The sequence below is a fragment of the Elgaria multicarinata genome, chromosome 11 (assembly GCF_023053635.1).
Source record: "Elgaria multicarinata webbii isolate HBS135686 ecotype San Diego chromosome 11, rElgMul1.1.pri, whole genome shotgun sequence".
NCBI lineage: Eukaryota > Metazoa > Chordata > Lepidosauria > Squamata > Anguidae > Elgaria > Elgaria multicarinata.
In genome coordinates, this window is record NC_086181.1 from 35907050 (window position 1) to 35929919 (window position 22870).

Sequence of the window (22870 nt, forward strand, 5' to 3'; positions counted from 1 at the left end):
AGGGTCACCAAGATGCTCTCTGCCATGCGGATAGTTTGTAAATGGTAATGAAATAGTTGGAGAACATTTAAATACAGCCCAACCACCACTAATATGTATGTGGAATCAAAGAAGATGCTTGAGAGCAGTTACTCCAGGAAGGGAAATACAGCAAGAATAAAATGTTCAAAGAGTCAAGCAAGAGAATTCAATTCTTTCACAGCTGCTCTACCTCTCAATATATAATAATATAGCATTTGGGGAACAGATTCAACCCAGTAACCCAGCCTCAGATGGGCAACATAAAGGTGAGCTTCTGCTATTGAGCAGTATAAAAATGCAATAAATAAATAAATAAATAAATGATGTCTATGGCTACAAAATAAGGTTTGAGATCACCACTTCAAAGCTGTTCATTCTTTTTCCTCACTAAATGCTGTCTAGTGTTTAACTCAGGTTGAAATATAATAACGTAACATTTGGGAAGAAAGATACAACCTAATAAGCCAGCACTAGAGGCCAAGATGGAGAAGATCTCCACGGCCACCATGTATTTCCCCTTGGTGCTTAGGTAGGTGGGCACAAAGGACACCCAAACACTGCAGAAGACCAACATGCTGAAGGTGATCAGCTTGGCTTCATTGAAAGTATCGGGCAGCTTTCTGGCAAAGAAAGCCACAGTGAAGCTGACAATAGCAAGAAAACTGATGTAGCCCAGGACAAGGTAGAACATGATGTCTGAGCCTTCATTGCATTGCACTATGATCTGCCCAATCTGGGAGTGCATGTCAAACTCTGGGAAGGGGGGAGAGATTACAAACCACACTGCACAGATGCCAGCTTGAATAAGAGAAGGGAGAATGATGACTGATACTGCCAGTTTCTTCCCAAACCACTTTCTCATTCTGTTTCCGGGCTTTGTGGCCATGAAGGCCAAAACCACAGTGATGGTTTTGGCCAACACACAAGAAACTGCAATGGAGAAGACAATGCCAAACACAGTTTGCCTCAGAAGGCAGGTCACCATCCCAGGCCTCCCAATGAACAAGAAGGAGCAGAGGAAGCAGAGCAGCAGAGAGCAGAGCAGGGCACACGTGATGCTCCAGTTGTTGGCTTTGACGATGGGAGTATTTTGATGTTGAATGAAGCTCCACGACACCACAACTGTGATTACAGAAAGAAAAAGAGCCGAGGAAACAAGAACTGCCCCCAAAGGCTCCCCATAGGATAAGTAACTTATGACTTTAGGAATACACTGGTCCTGGTTCTTGTTTGGATACTGATCTTCTGGGCACTTCTGACATTGGTCTGCATCTGAAAGTCATGAGAAAAGTCTCAGTGTTCCCTGTTCTTAGTTGACAACTACTAATTTTAATGGTGACAAACAAAACACATTATTGGGCATAGACAACAAAGCTGTAGTATTCAGTTTCACCTTCACCTGTTTATGGTTTTACATTCCAATACACACAATCACACACAGACAGACAGACACACACACACACATGTAAAAATGACAGAATTACGGTAGACACACATTTTAAAGTTCTGGTACATTTTCCATGTAAATCGAGATGCCTTCACTTACCTATCATTATTGAAATCATTTCTTTAGCACATTGAGAACAATCATAGCAACAGATTTGTTGTCCCAGCTGGATCAATATGCTCTGTCCAGGGTGGCAGCTCTTGACACAGGTAGAACTGGGCAGCATCTAATGGTAAATACAAGGAAGGACATTTGGGTAAGCTAGTGTTTCCCCACTGCTCTAATTCTCAACTACACCTTTTTTTGCACTGGAACTCTGCAACACTTTGTGACCAGCATCTCAAGATTTGAAGATGTCAAGGATGTGCCACCTGAGAAAGATCCATTACCATAATTCCTGGTGATAATTCATCTCACACACCTTGTCACTCACTCTCTTCCCCAAACACAAAGCTGGAGAACTGGTAAAAACTAGCTCTTGCCACTCACTCACTTGTTCTCTCGTTTTGGGTGGTGGTGAGTAGGGCTGTGCTCCGCTTCGCTTCAGGTCAGAGAAGTTATAGCGAGGCAGCCTGATTCGCCTCTGGAAAAGGCGGAGGCGTATCGGTTTGGGGGGCTGGGGATCGAGGTGAAGAGGATCACCTCGATCCGGAGCTCCAGAGGCCGGTACGTGGGGGTGGAAAGGGACTCATCTGGCACTGCCACCGCCGCAGTCCCTTTAGTGAAGGCGATGTAGCCAGGTAAGGGGGCAGAGAGGAGGGAGGCTTACTTTAATTGAGGCCCCGGTTGAAGCCAGAAGTGAAGGCCGCTGCCTCTTCCAGTGTCAAGCCGGGGCCTCAATTGAAGCCTTTGGTGGACAAAGGTAAGGGGCAGGGGGGTTGGCCTCCCTGGCACCGCCGGCATCCCTGCAGCAACGGCGGAGCCAGGTAAGGGGGCAGGGAGGAGGGAGTCTTAGAATCATAGAATAGCAGAGTTGCAAGACCCAAGATCCTTCTCGTTTGTAGTATTGCTAAGCCAAGTAAGCCATCTTGTATCTGTGCCTTTGGTTTCTATTTCCTAGATGTAGAACTTGGCATTTATCCCTATTAAACTTCATTCTGTTGTTTTCAGCCCAGCACTCCAGCCTATCAAGATCACTTTGAAGTTTGTTTCTGTCTTCCAGGGTATTAGCTATCCCACCCAATTTGGGTCATCTGCAAATTTGGTAAGCGTTCCCTGCACCTCCTCATCCAAATCATTAATAAAAATGTTAAAGAGCACTGGGCACCTGGACTGAGCCCTGCGGTACCCCACTCGTTGCCTCTCCTCAGTTTGAGAAGTTTCCATTGATAAGTACTCTTTGAGTCCGATTTTGTAGCCAACTGTGAATCCACCTAATAGTTGTTCCATCTAGCCCACTTTTAGCTAGCTTGTTAATCAGAATGTCATGTGGTACTTTGACAAAAGCTTTGCTGAAGTCAAGATATATGACATCCACAACATTCCCACAGTCCACAAGGGAGGTTATCCTATCAAAAAATGAGATCAAATTAGTCTGACAGGATTGGTTCCTGACAAATCCATGTTGGCTTCTAGTAATCACTGCATTGATTTCAAGGTGTTTACAGATTGACTTCTTTATAATCTGCTCCAGAATTTTCCCAGGGATGGATGTCAGACTGACTGTAGTTCCCAGGTTCCTCCTTTTTTCCCTTTTTGAAGATAGGGACAATGTTAGCCCTCCTCCAATCGGCTGGCACCTCACCCATTTTCCACGATTTTGCAAAGATAATAGACAAAGGTTCTGAGAGTTCTTCCGCTAGCTCCTTCATTACCCTAGGATGCAGTTCATCAGGCCCTGGACATTTGAACTCATTCAAGGAAATTAGGTGTTCTTTGACCATTTCTTCTTCAATCTCAAACTGCAATCCTGCCCCCTCAACTTCTGCGTCACTTTTTCCAGGGGGATCATAGACCCGCTTTTGGGAGAAGACTGAGGCAAAGTAGGAATTGAGCACTTCAGCCTTTTCTTTGTCATCTGTTATCAATTTGCCATCCTCATTAAGCAGTTGAACCACCATTTCTCTCCTCTGTCTTTTACTACTCGCGTATCTAAAGAAAGCCTTTTTAGTGCTTTTAGCATCCCTCACTAATCTCAGCTCATTCTCAGCTTTAGCCTTCCTGACGCCATTTTGGCACTTCTGCGCCACCTGTCTGTACTCTTCTTTTGTAGCCTGGCCTTCCTTCCACTTCCTATATGTATCCTCTTGTGTTTTCAGGTCATCTCTAAGCTTTTTGTGGAGCCACACTGGTTTCCTCTGTTGTCTTCTATCTTTTCTCCTTGTTGGAATTGTTTGTAACTGTGCCCTTAAAATTTCCTTTTTTAAATACTCCAGCCCATCCTGCACTCCTTTTCTCATTAGACTCACTTGCCACGGGACCTTACTTATCATAGTTCTGAGTTTATTAAAATCAGCTTTCCTAAAATCCAGAGTATGTGTATGGCTACACTCAGCTTTTGTCTCCTTTATAATCAAGAATTCAAGTATGACGTGGTCACTTTCCCCCAGAGTTCCCGTAACTGCCACTCTATCCACTAAGTCATCCCTATTGGTTAATATCAAGTCAAGGATTGCCGATCCTCTAGTTCCTTCCTCCACTTTCTGTAGGAGAAAGTTATCACCCACACATGTCAGGAATTTCTTGGAAGGGCCGCTTTTGGCAGAATTTGTCTCCCAACAAATATCAGGGTAATTGAAGTCCCCCATCACTACTACATCACACTTCCTTGAAACATTGGCAATTTGTTTCTCAGAAGTTTTGTCCTCGTCTTCTCCTTGATTGGGTGGTCGGTACTAGACTCTGATTATCATGTTCTTTTTATTCCTTGCCCCATTTATTTTAATCCAGATGCTCTCTATATTCCAGTCATGGGAGTCATCCCACCAAGTTTCAGTTATACCTATCAAGTCGTATTTGCCTTCATGTAATAAAAATTCAAGTTCATTCTGTTTGTTTCCCATAATCAGGGCATTAGTATATAGACATTGAAGACCATGTGTTTCGGGTGTGGTGAGGACTGGGCTTAATGGACCTAATTCTCACAGCCAACTAGAAGGAGAAGTCAGGTGTGTTTACAAGCACTACTTTGCTTGTTCATCCGGTGTGTCTCGGGTAACTGAAAGGTGGTGATAATGGCAATACTATTGATGAAAAGGAGTCGCCATTCCCATGGCAAGAAGAGTAGGCCCACAAAACCCAAGTGATTCTCAACTGTTGGTGATGGCTTTGTAAGATTTAATCTCATGACTTTTATCTCTGAAGTTGAATCATCACTCCGATTCCAAAGCTTCTTCATTTATCACCCATACCACCACTTCTGAGTTGCATATTGTCCACTCCATCATTACAGTTCATTATCCCAGTGATGCAGTTTATTCCATTGTCTGTGCCTCTGAATCCCAAATAGCATGTTCTTCCTTGAGTGTACAGAAGGCCAAGTCCATGCATGTATATTGCCTACATATAAAATGTGAATTGTTCGATTGTACATCAGAGTGTTGAGTTTCTTCCCTTCTAAGTGCATACAGATGTTATCTATTCCATGCAAGAGCGTTGGGTACTATTAATCATAGCTGGGTGAACCTATGGGAAGTAGATTAGGGATCCAATGCTGATGAAGAGTTTCTAATAGTCATGAGGGTGTTGGGGCCACAGGATGAATTATAAATATTTTAATAACTATTAAAATAACTCCTTTGCTGAGGGAACTGCACTGGCTGCCTATCTGCTATTGGGCCAAGTTTAAGGGTTCTTTTTATTAGCATCAAAGCCCTAAACAACTTGGGACCAGGGTACTTGAGAGAGTGTGTTCTTCCTTTCCAACCCGCCTGGTCATTGAGGTCATTAGAGAGCATGCTTCTGTTGGTTCCACATGGATCTATGGCCCAGTTGGAGTTCACCAGCAGAAGAGCCTTCAGTGTGGTGGCCCCTTTTCTTTGGAATTCCATGCCTCTAGGGTTCAGGCAGGCACCAACACTTTACTGCTTCTGGTGCCTCCTGAAAACAGCTCTTTTCCAGGAAGCATTCCATAACTGACCAGCCACCATTTTTATTGGTATTGTTTTGAAATAAACAATTTTAATATGCTGTTTTCATCTTTTTAAAATCTTCTTACTGTTTTTTATTTAATATTTTCACCACTCCGGAAACTTTTTTAGATATGGAACGGTATATAAATATTGTAAATTAATAAAAAACATATCCACTTGATAACAGTGTATGTGTGACTTTGGCTCAGCACTATTGAGCATCGTTTAAGATGTGTGTGTGTGACGGGGGAAGGAAATAATGTGAATCATTTGAATTATGCATTCTGAAGCACCTAGAAAGCATCACATTCCTATATATCTGAGATCCAAATACCTACAATTTAGCTGCTTCAAAAAATGATTGTAACTTCACAAGCATTTTAATATGAATGGACCTAATACCCACTTTGCAAACTAATCTGCAAATGGGGATACAATTATCCTTTATTTTTCACTCTGCTCCAAATTTTGTGTTGCAGTCCTCCAATCAAATCAGTGTGTACAGAAATGTATACATTCATGAAAACAGCATACAAAAAGTCATAGTGGGGAAATTTGTGTCAAATATGTGCACAAAATGCCTGAGAAAGTGTTAGTATTGCAGGAAATGAAATAGATAGATTCATCCGTTCCTAATCCTAACAAGTCAGATTGAGAAGACCTCAACATTAAAGGCAAATTGCATTGCTTACCCTTGGCTTTGTGCTTGCTGCTTCTTTTGCATGATTGTTATGGGCTGCACTACATGGGTGCAGAGGGTAACCATGTGATTTGAATACTACCCTTCTAAGTGTGCTCCATTCAGTTCCATTGAGACAGCACCATCTAGTGGTGGATGATCCCACTTTTTTGGCTATTATCACATTAAATGTGGTTCTTTTCACAGCAGGATTTTCAGGGAATAGCTCGGGAGACATCCTGATGGTTGATGACATTGTGTAATTGATCCTCAAACATCCCTGAGTGTCCAATCATGAGCGTGTAATAAATCACTCACTTAGAGGAGCCCAAAGAAGACATGAGCTCACATTCCATTCTGTCTTTTCATCCACACATAAAAAGTAATTATGCTCCAGATAATTTTGAACTTAATAAATCACATTAGTGTGTATGTGTGTGCGTGTGTGTGTGTGTGTGTGTGTGTGTGTGTGTGTGTGTGTGCTTTGCCCAGGGTGAGGGGAGAGAATAACAAGCATACTTTGAGAAATAGGCATCTCTGACATATTTGAACATTATACAGGCTATGCTGATTGATAATGATGATGGAGGAAGAGGAGGAAGGTGTATGAAAGTAACACCCACCTGCTTAAACTTGGGGTTCCATGTAACAGCACTTGCATTAATTTTGAATTCTTTGCCTGCAGATGATTGTGGGTTACCAGAGCATGGACAACTGAAGCCAGGTTATCCATGTCTAGATAGCGGCATAGCTGGGCCACCAACAAGAGTTTATAGAAGGCACTCTCTGCGACCGAGGTTGCTTGAGCCTCAAGTGACAATGATGGATCTAAAAGAACCCCCAAGCTATGAACCTGCTCCTTCAGGGTGAGTGCAATCCCATCCATAACCGGTAGAACACCCCCCGTCCTGTCAGCGGAATCACCTACTAACAGCATCTCAGTCTTGTTTGGATTGAGTTTCAGTTTATTAGCCCTCATCCAGTCCATTGTCGCAGCCAGGCACCGGTTCACCACATCCACAGCCTCTCCTGCTGAAGATGAAAAGGAGAAATAGAGCTGTGTGTCATCAGCATACTGATGACAGCACACTCCAAAGCTCCAGATGACCACACCCAGCGGCTTCATGTAAATGTTAAACAACATGGGGGACAAAACCGACCCCTGCGGGACCCCATACTTGAGAGTCCACAGGGCCGAGTAATGTTCCCCAGCACCATCTTCTGTATCGGACCCACCAAATAGGAGCGGAACCACTGCAAAGCAGTACCTCCCACTCCCAGCTCAGTGAGTCGTCCCAGAAGGATACCATGGTCAATGGTATCAAAAGCCGCTGAGAGGTCGAGGAGAATCAACAGAGTCACACTCCCTCTCCTGTCTTTCTCCCAACATAGGTCATCATACAGGGCGACCAAGGCTGTTTCCGTGCCAAAACCAGGCCTGAAGCCTGCCTGAAATGGATCCAAATAATCAGTCTCATCCAAGAGTGTCTGGAGCTGGCCCACAACCACCTGCTCAAGGACCTTGCCCAGAAATGGAACATTTGCCACGGGCCTATAGTTATTAGGATTTTCCGGGGTCAAGGAAGTTTTCTTCAGGAGTGGTCTCACTACCGCCTCTTTCAGGGGCCACTCCCTCTCACAGAGAGGCATTAATCACTTCCTTGGCCCAGCCAGCTGTTCCATCCCTACTAGCTTTTATTAGCCAAGAGGGGCAAGGATCCAGTACGGAGGTGGTCGCACGGACCTGTCCAAGCACCTTGTCAACATCCTCGAGCTGTAGCAACTGAAACTCATCCAAGAAAACAGGACAAGCCTGCGCTCTGGATACCTCACTAGATGCAACTGCTATAACACTGGAGTCTAAGTCCTGACAGATGACAAAGATTTTGTCCTGGAAGTGCCTGGTCCTCAGAGAGTTCTACAATACCCTTGGGGCCTGCATCTAATAGCCCCTGAAGAACTCTGAAAAGTTCCGCTGGGCGGCAGATTGATGATGTTATAGTGGCTGCAAGATATTGCCTTTTTGCTGCCCTTGCTGCCTTTGAATATGCTGTATTGTACGCACTTACCAGGAGTTGATTACATCCATTCATGGAGCTCGCTTCCATCTGTCCTCAAGCCGTCTCCTATTTTGATTCATCGCTCTCAGCTCTGGGGTATACCACGGAGCCGTACGAGCTGTACTCAGGAGAGGGTGCTCGGGAGCAATCCTGTCAACCATCCGGGTCATTTCTGCATTCCACAGGTCTACCAGGGAGTTGACAGGACAGACAGCCCTATCAGCCGGAAAACTCCCCAGAGCCCTTTGGAAACCAATTGGATCCAATAGTCTCCAGGGTTGGACCATCTTAATGGGTCCCCCACCCTTGCAGAGGGGAAAAGCCACTGTAAGTCTAAACCTCAGCAAGCAGTGATCTGACCATGACACGGGGACAGATGTGAAGTCCCCCACTTTCAGATCACCATCTCCCAGTCCAGTTGCAAAACCCAAGTCTAGAGTATGCCCTGCTACATGCGTTGGTCTAATGGAATATTGGGAGAGCCCCATGGTTGTCATGGAGACCATGAAATCCTGAGCTGCCCCGAATAAGATGCCCTCAGCGTGAATGTTGACATCCCCCAGAACCAACAGTCTGGGGGCTCTCAACAGCACATCTGAGACCACCTCCGTCAGCTCAGCCAGGGGGCCTGTTGAGCAGCAGGGTGGGCAGTACACCAACAGGATCCCTAATCTCTCCCGTTGGCCCAACATAAGGTGCAAACACTCCAGACCAGTAGTCACATGGACAGGGAGCCTGTAGAGGGAGGTGGAGATCCTATAGACCACAGCAACCCCCCCTCCCCTGTCCTCAGGTCTTCCTTGATGCTGAACCATATACCCCGGTGGGCATAGCTGGGAAAGACTAACTCCTCCCTGTTCACCCACCCAGGTCTCGGTTATACATGCCAGATCAGCTGCCTCATCTACAATAAGGTCGTGGATGAGGGAGGTCTTGTTATGCACTGATCTGGCATTTAAAAGCAGCATCTGGAGGCCCGAGGGCTGGCTGATAGGGCAACCAACAAACCTGCAGGTGCGAGGAGGGCCGGAACATGGGACAACCATTAACTGTCTGCTCCGTGTTCCCCTAAACTGGCAAGTCCTTCTCACAACGCCATATCTCCCACTGCCCATCACTACACTAACAGGCGCCCACTCAGATTCCCCCACTTGGCTCAGTATCCTCCCTCCCAGGCACATAGCATAAACCCCACAAAGAAGCAAAGGAGACAGAGAGAAAATAGAAGAGCAGCAACAGGCAGGCAGGCGATATCCGTTTTCCTGAGTGGTGGGAAGCATACTTTGAGAAATAGGCATCTCTGACATATTTGAACATTATACAGGGTACTCTGATTGATGATGATGATGAAGAAGAAGGAAGAGGTGTGAAAGTAACACCCACCTGCTTAAACTTGGGGTTCCATGTAACAGCACTTGCATTGATTTTGAACTTTTTGCCTGCAGGAGCTTGAGGGTCCATCTCTCCAACTCGGACTCTCTGGAAGGATTGGTTGGGAAATGTGACCAGGTTGATGATATCAAATCCACTTGCAAGCTGCCATTTCTCATTGAAAGATATTTCTTCCTTTGCACTATTGTTAAATCTGATGTTCCTGAGGAAAGAGTGAAGCTAGATTGCAAGAAAACAAACAAACAAAAATACAAATTAAGGCCAATCTTGGGGAAAGGGTGAGCATTCTGTCTTTGAAATTTTGCCAAATTGTGTCCTGAGTACCATTTGTCAATGTATCAGTACTGCATAAATCCACAAGATGATGTACTTTGCAGATACGCCACTTTGTTTTTTAAAGTCTATCCAAAGGCAGAAGGAAGATCAACAGTAAAATTAATGTTTCTAGCCTGCATTTGGGTTGCTTGACCATGGGAGGGCCATTGCAGTTAAGGGGCAAGGGGATGAGGAGGCCCTCCTTGAGATGTTCCTCAAGCCCTAACATTGGTGGGGCCTTGTGGTGTCACTCACCAGAGGAGGGGCTGATGAGGCAATATTAGCCTTCGGGGATCCTCATCCTGGCCTCTTTGGATCATGGCTGCCGTGACAGAGTCTCTCAGCAGAGCGATTCCATTTTTGCTCCTGCTGCCAGGAGCAATGGTGCTCTCCTGGAGGTAACAGTTTTTAGGTGTGGCAGCAGAGCAGGCAGAGGGTTGTTCCCCCCAATGTTTGGATCCCTACTCAATGACCCCCTCAATTCATCACTTATTGCTTTTGACATCAAGGTGTGCCTGGATCCCTTAAGCATACCTATGTCTGGACACCAAGCCCACTTACCTACAGCACTTCTGTCTCATTGGGATCTAGCTTTAGTTTGTTAATCCTCATTCAGTCCATTACTTAATCCAAGAACTTCCACGGCTTCACCTGACTTTCGTGGAATTGGGCCTGTGCAGAAAATACACTAATCCATGGTCAGGCTGCTAGTACTTTTGCAGCAAACACTAGTGAATGTGTTTAAAGCATTTTTATGTAACCACCAGGGTTATTATTGGTTCATAAGCCATTCTAAGACACAGCTCACATAGCATGCTAAGAGACGTAGAGGTGCATGTCCTCCACATACTAATGGTTCTGATCTCCAAATCCCTTCCCATAGATATTAAAATGCATGGGGGACAAGATAGTTACCCATGGGATGATCTAGAGCAAGTTTCAAGTGTACAAGGAGAACGCAACCTGGACAACCTTTTGGAAGTGACCCTGCAACAACTTTCTGGACCATATTTCACCACGCTTCAACTCCCAGCTCACAGAATTCGTTCAGAAGGATACCATGGTTGATTGTATAATAAGCCATTGAGAAGGTTACACTCCCATTACCTCTTTCCAGCCCTTTTATTATGGTGACGAAGGCTGAACCAAACCTGAAGCTGGATTTAAACGGTTTTAGATAATCATTACATTTTCATTCAATGGAGCCTGGAATTGGACAGTCCCCTTGATTTTTAAATAGCCTTTTGGTTTCCCCCCTTGTTTTTAATGGTTCTACATTATTTTAGGTCGTATGATTATGTTTGATAGCTTCAGCTACCTGCCATGGCTGAACTTTCAGGAAGCTCCATTTCTCCCCCTCTCCCCTTGCTTTCTTCAGGGCTCTCGATGAATCCATGGCATGGAGAGCATGTGCTACAGCATAAACAGCATTGTAGATACTGTAACTCCGGCCAGACATTCCCATTTCAAACTGAGGTCCAGGGAGTCTTCCCAGCTTCTCCTCCCCAGTGCAGCTTTCCTTGTTTGGCACATAAAGATTATATTGTGGGAGCGAACAGAGAAACGCACTAATCCAGAACTGCTGGATGAAATAAATAGTTGATTGAAATGGATTGATGCTCTCAAGAAAGTCCTGAAATCCTGGCACCAGATTTGTATGGAATGTAAATGACAAGGTGCCATTGAAAGTCCTTGTGGTGAGCATTGCCCCATTGGATACAGCAGTAAAATCCCATTGAGCAGTTATGATCCATACTCTTTCCAATGGGCGCTTATGAGAGAACTCAGCTGAGTACAAAACCATTCGAAAACCCTCCACAGACTGACCATCCCCATACACAAGGATCACATTGATGTCACTCAAAAAGAGGGTATTACTAATCGGCAACAATTTTTCTTGGAGTATCTTATTTGGTAAAAATGGTGTCACTGTTGGGATCACTTGAGTCCAAGCAATGCAGATAGTGTTCTGCAGGAGCCTTGGTCTGAGGGTCCGAAGGAAAGTTTCTCCGCTGTCATCCTCTGAGACAAGGAGGCCAATCCAATTCCATCCAAAATGTTTGAGCAGCCCAGCAATCCCGACATACTGAATTTCTTCATTTGCGACCATCCGGTAGAAAGAAGGGAACTGAATTTTGTCACTCAACACTGGATCAAAGGAGCCATAGCTGAGCTAGTGGGAAAGATACCATATCTGATTGATTGAATGAATGAATGAGTGAATGGTATTCATTTTTTTCTTCAATGGAAAGTGACACTGCACATCCGAATGGAATATGCTGGATTTTAGAAGCTCAGTCAACTAATTTGGCCGTTTTGATAAATCATCATTTTTCCTGTGTGTGGGAGTGGTGATGTACAAACCACTTCTTTTGTGAATTCTGACTTGTCACAAAGCTTTACCACCTTAGAGATCCATCCCCTTCATTGACCCTGTTCAGATGACATGCTAAGCCACAGTGGTTAAGCATTTTTGAGCTAAACATTATGGCTTAGCTTGCTAGGTTATGTATGTGTTAGCATGTTGTGTGAACCAATACTAACCCTGGTTTAAACACATACCCATGGTTTAAACAAGTTCACTAGCATTTGCTGAGGAAATCTAGAGTCCACCTGTGTGATTGCACTTATGAAGAAGAGAAAGTTCTTTGCATGTAGAAGGTGCCTAGTTTCAGTGGCTTCCAACCCCAATTAACACTTGCTTCCTCTGTGCCACAAGAGTGTAGGTGAGTGAGTGCACCTTTGTGTGTGTCTGCTGGCCTGTGTGAGCATGAGTTCATTCATTAAATGAATTATTACATGCCTTGCATTCCAAAGGTCCCACATTTAATCAACTCCCATTTCCCAGACTTCAAGATATCTGAAGGTGTCATTTTTCTTTCTTTCTTCCCCCCCCCCCCGTTGTTGAGAACACCAACATTAGGTTGGAAGCCTCAATACTTCTTTAAAAATTCAAATGAGCCTCAAGCCCACAAAGGTAGCCTTCCTCTGCTCTATACACATACCTGTGGAATCTTGAACATATTTAAGATGTTGGCCATCTGGATGGACGTTTGGGAGTTGAGCCCACCAAGAGCAGCCATGGGTTCCTCTCTCCTGTTACATTTGTAGGTAGAAGGATTCCTCAGTCCTCTGAATAGCAGATCCAGAGTGGTCCAGTAAGTCCTTATTGCATTGAAAGCATTGTCATAGATTTTGGCTCCCAGTGTGATGTTGGGTAATAACTTGGCATCTTTATTGATCTCACTCATGGCAAAAACAAAAGCAAGGACATGCTGGTAGTTTTTAGGGATCATCCTGCAATAAGATTTTAATGTAGACTTCGATCCTTACATCACAGAATCAAGTGTGTTACAGCTACATTATGAAGTATCCATCTGTGATGAGGGTGGGTAACTACTGGTCCTCCAAACGTGGGCCAAAACATACCACTCTGATCAGCCCTGTTCAATTGTAAGTGATCATGGGAGTTTTAGGGCCAAGCAATTAGAAGTCCATAAGTTGCCCATCCCTGATCTAAGTAAATGAGATGTTGCTGCAATAATTAATGATTTAAAAAAACCAACACTACTTAGCTAGGGTGACCATATGAAAAGGAGGACAGTGCTCCTGTATCTTTAACAGTTGTATTGAAAAGGGAATTTCAGCAGATGTCATTGGTATATATGAAGAACCTGGTGAAATTCCCTCTTCATCACCATAGTTAAAGCTGAAGGAAATATACTAGGGTGACCAGATTTAAAAGAGGGCAGGGCACCTGAAGCTTTAACTGTGGTGTTGGAGGAAATTTCACCAGGTTCTTCATATATGCAAATGACACCTGCTGAAATTCCCTTTTTAATACAACTATTAAAGATAGAGGAGCCCTGTCCTCCTTTTCATATGGTCACCCTAGGTTAGCCTTACTGATGATACAAAGATAACCGTCTTAGGCAATTTAAATAGCACAGCCAGTAGGATGAAGTGGCTCCCATGTTTGGTTTGGATATGAAAAACCTAAGTTCTCCAAACCCCTGTTCATTTGTAGCCTGGAGAAGAGAAGATTGAGGGGAGACATGATAGCACTCTTCAAATACTTAAAAGGTTGTCACACAGAGGAGGGCCAGGATGTCTTCTCGATCCTCCCAGAGTGCAGAACACGGAATAACATGCTCAAGTTAAAGGAAGCCAGATTCCAGCTGGACATCAGGAAAAACTTCTTGACTGTTAGAGCAGTACGACAATGGAATCAGTTACCTAAGGAGGTTGTGGGCTCTCCCACACTAGAGGCCTTCAAGAGGCAGCTGGACAACCATCTGTCAGGGATGCTTTCGGGTGGATTCCTGCATTGAGCAGGGGGTTGGACTTGATGGGCTTGTAGGTCCCTTCCAACTCTGCTATTCTATGATTCTAATGTACACCTGGAGGTCTTCCAGGAGTACAGAGGGATGATCACTGGGTTTTCCGCTTCCAGGATCATGCCTCAGGGGTCAGACACCAGTGAGTTTTCCCAGAAGTAAAGCAGAGCCATTCTGGGGTGCAATTGATTTTTTACAAGCAGAGGCATTTGCACAACAGCACTGGAATGATCCTGCGTGAAGGTACATTTAAAAAACACACACACACCAAACTTGGTGCTGGAAAGCACTGAGAGCCCTGACAAAGATGGCAAAAATGCTCTCCCCCTCACACCTGATGCCCATGGACTCCTTGCCCGTTTCCTGAGCCCCACTACTCATGCGGAAGAGGGAGGACACCAGGAGGCAGAGCCACACCGCCTGTGAACCTTGGGATTGTCCCAGGACCAGAAAAAAACCAGGACAAAAGCAATCCCAGATATCATGGAAGAACCGAGTGGTCATTCTCGGTTCACTCCAAGATCAGCTGTGCCTCATTTGGACCCACAGCAATGACCTTGAGTCCACCCCGGGATAAATGGCAGGTGTATTTTAGGCCTAAGAGTGCTTGTGTAAAATGCTACCTCTTGGGTTGTTGTGAAGATATATTGTTATTTCAAAGTTTTCCAAAGAAGCATGGAATACAAAGAAAGAAGAGGCTAGAACACAACCCGCATGGTGGATGGCAGATTGAACCGTTCTTCCTGCCCTTTTTTCTACCTAAGGGTTGAGCAAACCATGGGGGAACATTTCTTTCCCTCTCTCCTTCTGCTGCTCTCCTGTCTCTCCTTGGGACTCACCTTCTTTCCACTGGTCTTTTTCTCCTTTACCCCTCTCACACTTTAACCACCTCCTTTCCTCTTTCTCTCTTGCTATTTACTGTGTAATCTGTACAGCACCATGTACATCGATGGTGCTATATAAATAAATAATAATAATAATAATAATAATAATAATAATAATAATAATAATAATAATCTCTTCCCCTCTTGCTCTTTATAATTACAAGAACAATACAAGAAATTGGCAACAATTTCTGCCCCACCTGTAAGACTGCCCACCCACCCACCGCCGTGCAGAAAACTCTGTACTTTGTGAAGTGACATGCTCGTGGGTGTTTAGATGGATAGGGATAAAATCAGCTTGGTGTCTTTGTGTTTGTAACACCTTGCACACAGGAAGCTTCCTTACACGAACTCAGAGTATTGGTCTATTGAGCTCAATATTGGCCTCATCTACACCATGCAGGATATTGCACTATGAAAGTGGTATATAAAGGGCTGGAGTCACACTACTGCTTTAGAGTGGCATTGAAGTGCACTGACAACTGTTGGGAGCCGTTGACACATACCATATACCACTTTCATACCACTATGTACTGCTTGGTGTGGCTCCTGCCTTTTACATATCACTTCTATAGTGCAATATCCTGCACGGTGCTGATGAGCCCATTGTTTATATGTTGACTCACAGCTGCTCTCCAGGATTTCACATTGAAACCACACTGCTACGTTTGGAAGGGTGAAAGTACACGGAGCCTGACGGATTTTAAATTTTTTGCTGAGTGCCTCAAGCCCGTCATATTGAACCAACTCAACTATGTATGTATGGAAGTGGTTTTTTTTCCATCTATGCTTCACATTACTGGCTACCATCTGCCCCAGGAGGAGCTAATCCGATTCCACGAAAATCCGTATTTAAAAGGAATCATGTCAAAACTTGTCTTCTGGCCCAATATTTGCTAACACTCACTGAATACAGACTGTTTAAAGCCATGGAACCACAGAGCAATTGAACTGTGCAAAGTGTATCACTCAATGCGTACGATGTGTACCTGGGAAGAAAACAGACCACTTGAATTCAAACATGAAACTCCACTGCCCAGTGCAAAACACATAGCTTATCAATTCATGCATATGCAATGCAGACATTATTTGCTTGAATTCAGCGAGTGGGTTATCTGGCAGTGCCCTGTTTCCTAACAGCTAAAAGCAGTATAAAGGAAATTAGACTGAATCTATATCAGCATGACAAAAACAAAAATGAGGGAGTGAAGGAAGAGGAAATCACTTATTTTGTTGAGCTGACAATGATCATTTGGCGCAGTGGAGCATTTAAAAAGAAAAAGGGAAAAAAAGAACTACTTACAAGCCATCTTTGGGAGAAACTGGTTTTTCAACAAACCCAGGTGGAATCACCTTAGGAAGTACAAGAGATACAAATTCACCAATGGTAATCTCATCTGCCTGACTATTTGAATGACTTTGAGTATTTGTCTGCCATCTACAGATGGTGGAGTTCAGACTCTTGCTAGAAGAATCATCTAGCAGCAGCAAAATCAAAGTGAGTGCAAAAAAATCTTGCCCAAACTCCCGGCTGCAGATCTCCATGGCCACCTATTCACTCACCCAACTAGCCTTTGTCCTGTTAAGAGTTACAGTCCACTTTACTACAGAAGGATGAAGAGATTTCACCTATGCACCAATCGAGGCCTCTTTGTCTAACAGAAAATGTATCAAAACTCAAGTGCACACAATATCAAACTGACATTCCAGGCGAGGGTAGTGCATGTTGTTTGGGATGAAGTCTTTATACACTGTGCACCAAATAAACACATCAAACTTAAAATGGTCATGTCTGGAATTGATTTCACACATGGCTTTTGTTTGCCAATGGGGTTTTCAAAAATTGCAGTGCTGATCACAGTAATTTCCTTTTTTTAAAAAAATGTTAATTATATGGCAAATCATTGTTGTTCCAATCTGCTCAGGTCCAATCTGGATAGTTGGCCTAACAGAGGAATTCGGACCTGACCAGTGGGAGGAAAGAAAAGTCCACTTTATATTGCTATCCTTGTTGACTATGGACTAACCTTTCTAGAGAACAGAGAGCCCAGGATTGTTTATTCTAACTAGCAATGGCTCAGGAAAAAGCATCTCACTTAGGGTGACCATATGAAAAGGAGGACAGGACTTCTGTATCCTTAACAGTTGTGTTGAAAAGGGAATTTCCACGGGTATCATTTGTATTAGGGCTGTGCATTGCTTTGGGTCCAAATCCTGAATCCGAGGTGAATTAGGATGATTCGCATTGTTTTGAAACAGATCTGAAGAGAAATAAAACATGTCCACATCAGTCCAAAGTGGATCAGCATCTTCTGAATCATTTTGGATGGATTCAGATTGATTTGGACACTTTCCCAAGCGCAGACAGACATCAAAAATTGGCACGATAGGGCTTCAATAGTGCTTCATCTGTACAAAGCGTGAAGCATCTCAGTTCAACCACTGATTTTGAGGATTTTTTTAAAAATTGATGTTTTAAATTTAAGTTTTTGCAAATACACTGTCATTGTTAAAGATAAAGAGAGGAAACGTAGCACCATGATAGGTCCTAAGTTGTCCTGCTTAGGCTGTAGGATGCTCTACGTGCAGATCAGGTATATACAGGGGGACAATCAATCCAGGCCGAGATCAGAGCACATGCAGTCAATCAGTCAAGAGGGTCAGGCAAAAACTAGAATAGCCACAGTAACAGGTAAAGATCAGTACGTTACACAGTCCAGAGGAAGAGTTGGTAGGCAGTCCAAAAGGTCAGTAAACCGGGTATCAGGAAGCACGGTTCAAGGTAGGATGGACCAAAGTTGTTCCAAAACTGGCTGATTCCAAATGCCGGCTTTTAAGCCCAAAGCCTGTTGGACCCCACCCAGAGCTCAGCTGCAGTAATCAAAGTTCTCCTTTCAGAGCCCTACTGAAGAGACCTTTTCTGCAGGCAAGTACTCTGTCACACATGAGTCTTACTAGCCTGTCGCTTGAGGCGACGTCGCTCCCCGGGGGTCAGAGGGGTGTTCAGCCTCTGCCTCAGAGGCAGAGTCCCTTTCTCCTGGCAGCGATGGTCCTGCAACTACCTCCCATGAGGGCTCTGGCTCCTGTGGATCTGATGGTGGTCTTTGGTCTGGGGCTTCAGCTTCTTCTCTAAGGAGCACTCCTCAAGTAGGGGCATGACATAAGTAGGGCTTTAGGCATGCCAAGATTGAAGCATATTGGTTCATCCCTTGTTTTTTTGGGAGGATTTTTAAAGTTCCAACTCAAACCTCATTGGGGTCTAGCACCTTGAGAAGTAACCACGTTTCCCCAAAACGAAATGAAATTACAGATACAGGCATAAAAATTAGCACCATAATAGGGCTTCAGTAGGGCTTCAAGCCATTCCAACTTTGAAGCAGATGGGTTCAACCCTTGTATTTTGATGGAATTCTTATAAATGTGTGCTTTATTGTATACTGCTTGTGCACAACACACAGCAGACACACACACACACACAAAGTAGAAGACAATGAGAGTCTCAGCAAGACAGGGGATTAAGGAGATGCTTTGCAATCCCTTTTTCCTATTAGAAACAGGCAGGCGGCTATTATTATTATTATTATTATTATTATTATTATTATTATTATTATTATTATTTGTGCTTACCAGGGAGTAAGTTAACTCTGAAGGACCCTGAAACTATCTTCCTCCTAGCCTCCTATTAAGGGGATGCCAAAGCATCTTCTTGGCTCGCCGCTCTGACCATGTTACTCCGCTTCTATGTCTTCATTGGCTTCCAATTCACTTCAGAATCCAATATAAACTTCTCCTGTTAATCTTCAAAGCTTTTCACGGTCTAGCTCCTTCCTATCTCTCCTCTCTCATCTCACACTATTGCCCCGCTCGTGCTCTTCGCTCCTCTGATGCCATGTTTCTCGCCTGCCCAAGGGCCTCTACTTCCCTTGCTCGGCTTCGTCCATTCTCTTCTGCTGCCCCTTACGCCTGGAACGCTCTTCCAGAACATTTGAGAACTACAAGTTCAACCGCAGCTTTTAAAGCTCAACTAAAAACTTTTCTTTTTCCTAAAGCTTTTAAAACTTGATGTTGTGCAGACTTCTACTGTTACTTTCTACTGTTAGTTTTACCCTACCCTGTGCCTGTTTACCCTACCCTGCACAACTTGATGTTGTGCAGACTTCTACTGTTACTTTCTACTGTTAGTTTTACCCTACCCTGTGCCTGTTTACCCTACCCTGTACCTGTTTGCATTCTCTTCCCCTCCTTATTGTTTTACTATGATTTTATTAGATTGTAAGCCTATGCGGCAGGGTCTTGCTATTTACTGTTTTACTCTGTACAGCACCATGTACACTGATGGTGCTATATAAATAAATAAATAAATAATAATAATAATAATAATAATAATAATAATAATAATCTCTAACTGACTATATTTTGAACCATTCAGGACCAGTTTGTTTGCTTTCTGCCAGCCTCTCTGGGCCATCCTGTCTCTCTGACCTCCTGGTGCCTGGGAGATGTAGATGGGCTGGGTGGGTCAACCCCACAAGCCTAAGGCATACTTGCTCCCAGTGCTTCATGGGCATAGCTGACTGCTGCCTCTCCTCCTCTGTGCCTGCCTCACAGGGCTGTTGTTTGCTTTCTGTTGGGATCTCTGTGCCCACCCACATAGCTTCCTCGCTGCCTGGTGTGTGTTTCTGGCTTTGAATCGAGACAATCCTTGGCTCACTTACTCATGCCCGCATAGCTACCTGCTACCTACCACCTGCCTGCCTGTGCACTTCCCCAATATTACTGCATGGTCCTGCCTTGTAGGGCTGGTTTGACTCAATTTCTGAGGCATATGGCTCCCAGCCAGGTAATGTGTGTATTGCAGGCAGGCAGCTTTCCCTGTTTCTTGTCTGAATGGGTACAGTCTCAGGGATGTATTAGCTTCAGAACACACCAAAGAAGACTCAAGTAGGGGAGATTTGCACTCCAAAAACATAGAGAGATGAGGGAAGGAATAGTGCCAACTTCATTACAGACCTTAAATTGAGCTTTGCTTTGAGTGGTTGCTCTGTTTCTGGAAAAATTGCATTTTTAGCAGTGGATTGTAGAAATTCCACTGGACAGATGTATCTGAAATTGGCACCAATTTCATCCAGGGCATCAGTAAGGCCACCAACTTTCATATTTCTATGTTAAAAAATATTTTTTTTTAGATGTTTATTTTTCCCAATGCAAGTCTATGGGAACTTGAAAAAAAGAATGATTTTGCGATCCAAATCTCAATTCAGATTTAGATCCAAGGCGAGGCGGACTGAGTCCAAATTGATGCGAAGCGAATTGGGGTGTGTGTGCACAGCCCTAATTTGTATGCATGCAGCATTCCCTCTTCATCACAATGGTTAAAGATACAGGAGCCCTGAACTCTTTTTCATATGGCCAGCTTTCTCACCCATGTATTTATTTATTTACGTTATTTATATACTGCCCCCAATTGAATTTTTTGGGAGCGCTGTACAAGATAAATTAATATAAAAACAGAATAAAACACTTTTAAAATAGATTTTTTTAAAAGCAAAATTTACAGTGAACTATGGCCGGTGATTAAGGAAAAGCTTCCTGGAATAATGATGTTTTCAGGAGGCGCTGAAAGGAATAAAAAGTTGGTGCCTGCCTGACCTCCAGAGGCAGGGAGTTCCATAGGAGGGGGGCCACAATGCTGAAGGCTCTTCCCCTGGTGGACTCCAATCAAAGGATGGGTCTTTGTGGAATCACCAGGAGCATGCCCTCAGATGACCTCATTGACCAGGCAGGTTGGTAGGGGAGAAGGTGATCCCTCAGGTATGCAATCTATTAAAGAGTAGATCAGGGATAGGGAATCATGGGCCCTCCAGATTTGTTGGACTCCATCAACCACAAAAAGCATGGTCAATGCTGCAGTCCCTCAACATCTGGAGAGACATATGTTGACTACCCTTGCAGCAAATGCTGGAGACTGAAAAAGGGGCCTCAAACTTGTGCTCTGCCACTGAGCCATGACTCCTTACCCTGAGCCAGTATGTGCCCTCACACACATAGATTAGCTCTCCCCAAAGCAGCCAAGGAGTCCATCCCTTTGTCATTTCTTCCATGACGTCCTCTGTATGTGGTGCAGGTGAAAGCCAATGTCATCAAAGGATGCCCTACTACAAGGTTACTGCTCATTCTCAGCTATTGCAATTCCTATGTCATTAGGGATGGAACAGCTGAGAAACAGATCTTACTCACTAAGCACAAACCACTAGGAAGTTATTCTCTGAATTCCACGTTGAAATGGTGTGCATAGGCCCACCTTCATGCCAATATCACATGTATCAGTCCAATAGAGTAGAAGAAAAATCAAAGCAACCAGAACATTAGGACAGTGCAGGGTCCTATTCTATCCGGTCTAAAACCTAATGGCATCCAAGAAACTGAAGCCTCTTCCTTGATATATTTCTTCTCTTTTGACTCCTTTTGAAACTGGAAAGAAGGTTTTGTTTTTTTCCTGTTGCTGAATTATAAACACACATAACGAGCTAATAAATTATTATTTATTGTTTCTTGAGTACATACACCTTGCTAAATGCTTAACATAAAAGTAGAAATGGCATTGCCTATGGACTTAACTTTTTTTTTAAATAGTCAAAAAGACAGTACAGAAGAAGAGGGGAAAGAAATTAGGGGAAGAAGGGGAAAAAGTCAGTACTTACGACCCTTCTTGCTTACTAGCTGGTCTCTGGTGTTCAGCTCAGGCCTCAGCACAATAATATAGAATTTGGGGAGAAAGATGCAACCTAATAAGCCAGCACTAGAGAACAAGATGGAGAAGATCTCCACGGCCACCATGTATTTCCCCTTGGTGCTTAGGTAGGTGGGCACAAAGGACACCCAAACACTACAGAAGACCAACATGCTGAAGGTGATCAGCTTGGCTTCATTGAAAGTATCGGGCAACTTTCTGGCAAAGAAAGCCACCGTGAAGCTGACGATAGCAAGAAAACTGATGTAGCCCAGGACAAGGTAGAACATGATGTCTGAGCCTTCGTTGCATTGCACATTGATCTGCCCAATCTGGGAGTGCATGTCAAACTCTGGGAAGGGGGGAGAGATTACCAACCACACTGCACAGATGCCAGCTTGAATAAGAGAAGGGAGAATGATGACTGATACTGCCAGCCTCTTCCCAACCCATTTTCTCATTCTGTTTCCAGGCTTTGTGGCCATGAAGGCCAAAACCACAGTGATGGTTTTGGCCAAAACACAAGAAACTGCAATGGAGAAGACAATGCCAAACACAGTCTGCCTCAGAAGGCAGGTCACCTTCCCAGGCCTTCCTATGAACAAGAAGGAGCAGAGAAAGCAGAGCAGCAGAGAGCAGAGCAGGGCACACGTGATGCTCCAGTTGTTGGCTTTGACGATGGGAGTATTTTGATGTTGAATGAAGCTCCACGACACCACAACTGTGATTACAGAAAGGAAAAGAGCCGAGGAAACAAGAATTGCCCCCAAAGGCTCCTCATAGGATAAGTAACTTATGTCTTTAGGAATACACTGGTCCTGGTTCTTGTTTGGATACTGATCTTCTGGGCACTTCTCACATTGGTCTGCATCTGAAAGTCATGAGAAAAGTCTCAGTACTCCCTGTTCTTAGTTGACAACTACTAATTTTAATGG

General features: G+C 44.1%; 1 protein-coding gene across 1 annotated transcript; it reads right to left on the reverse strand.

Moving 5' to 3' along the window:
• Nucleotides 1-382: 382 nt before the first annotated feature.
• Nucleotides 383-13280, reverse strand: LOC134405704 (vomeronasal type-2 receptor 26-like). The gene is made up of 6 exons (XM_063136948.1): nt 12990-13280; nt 11303-12157; nt 10240-10376; nt 9661-9871; nt 1958-2051; nt 383-1293 (listed from the first exon to the last, which is right to left on the reverse strand). Exons 1-6 carry the CDS (start codon nt 13278-13280, stop codon nt 383-385), a joined length of 2499 nt encoding a protein of 832 aa, XP_062993018.1.
• Between the last annotated feature and the right edge of the window lie 9590 nt (nt 13281-22870).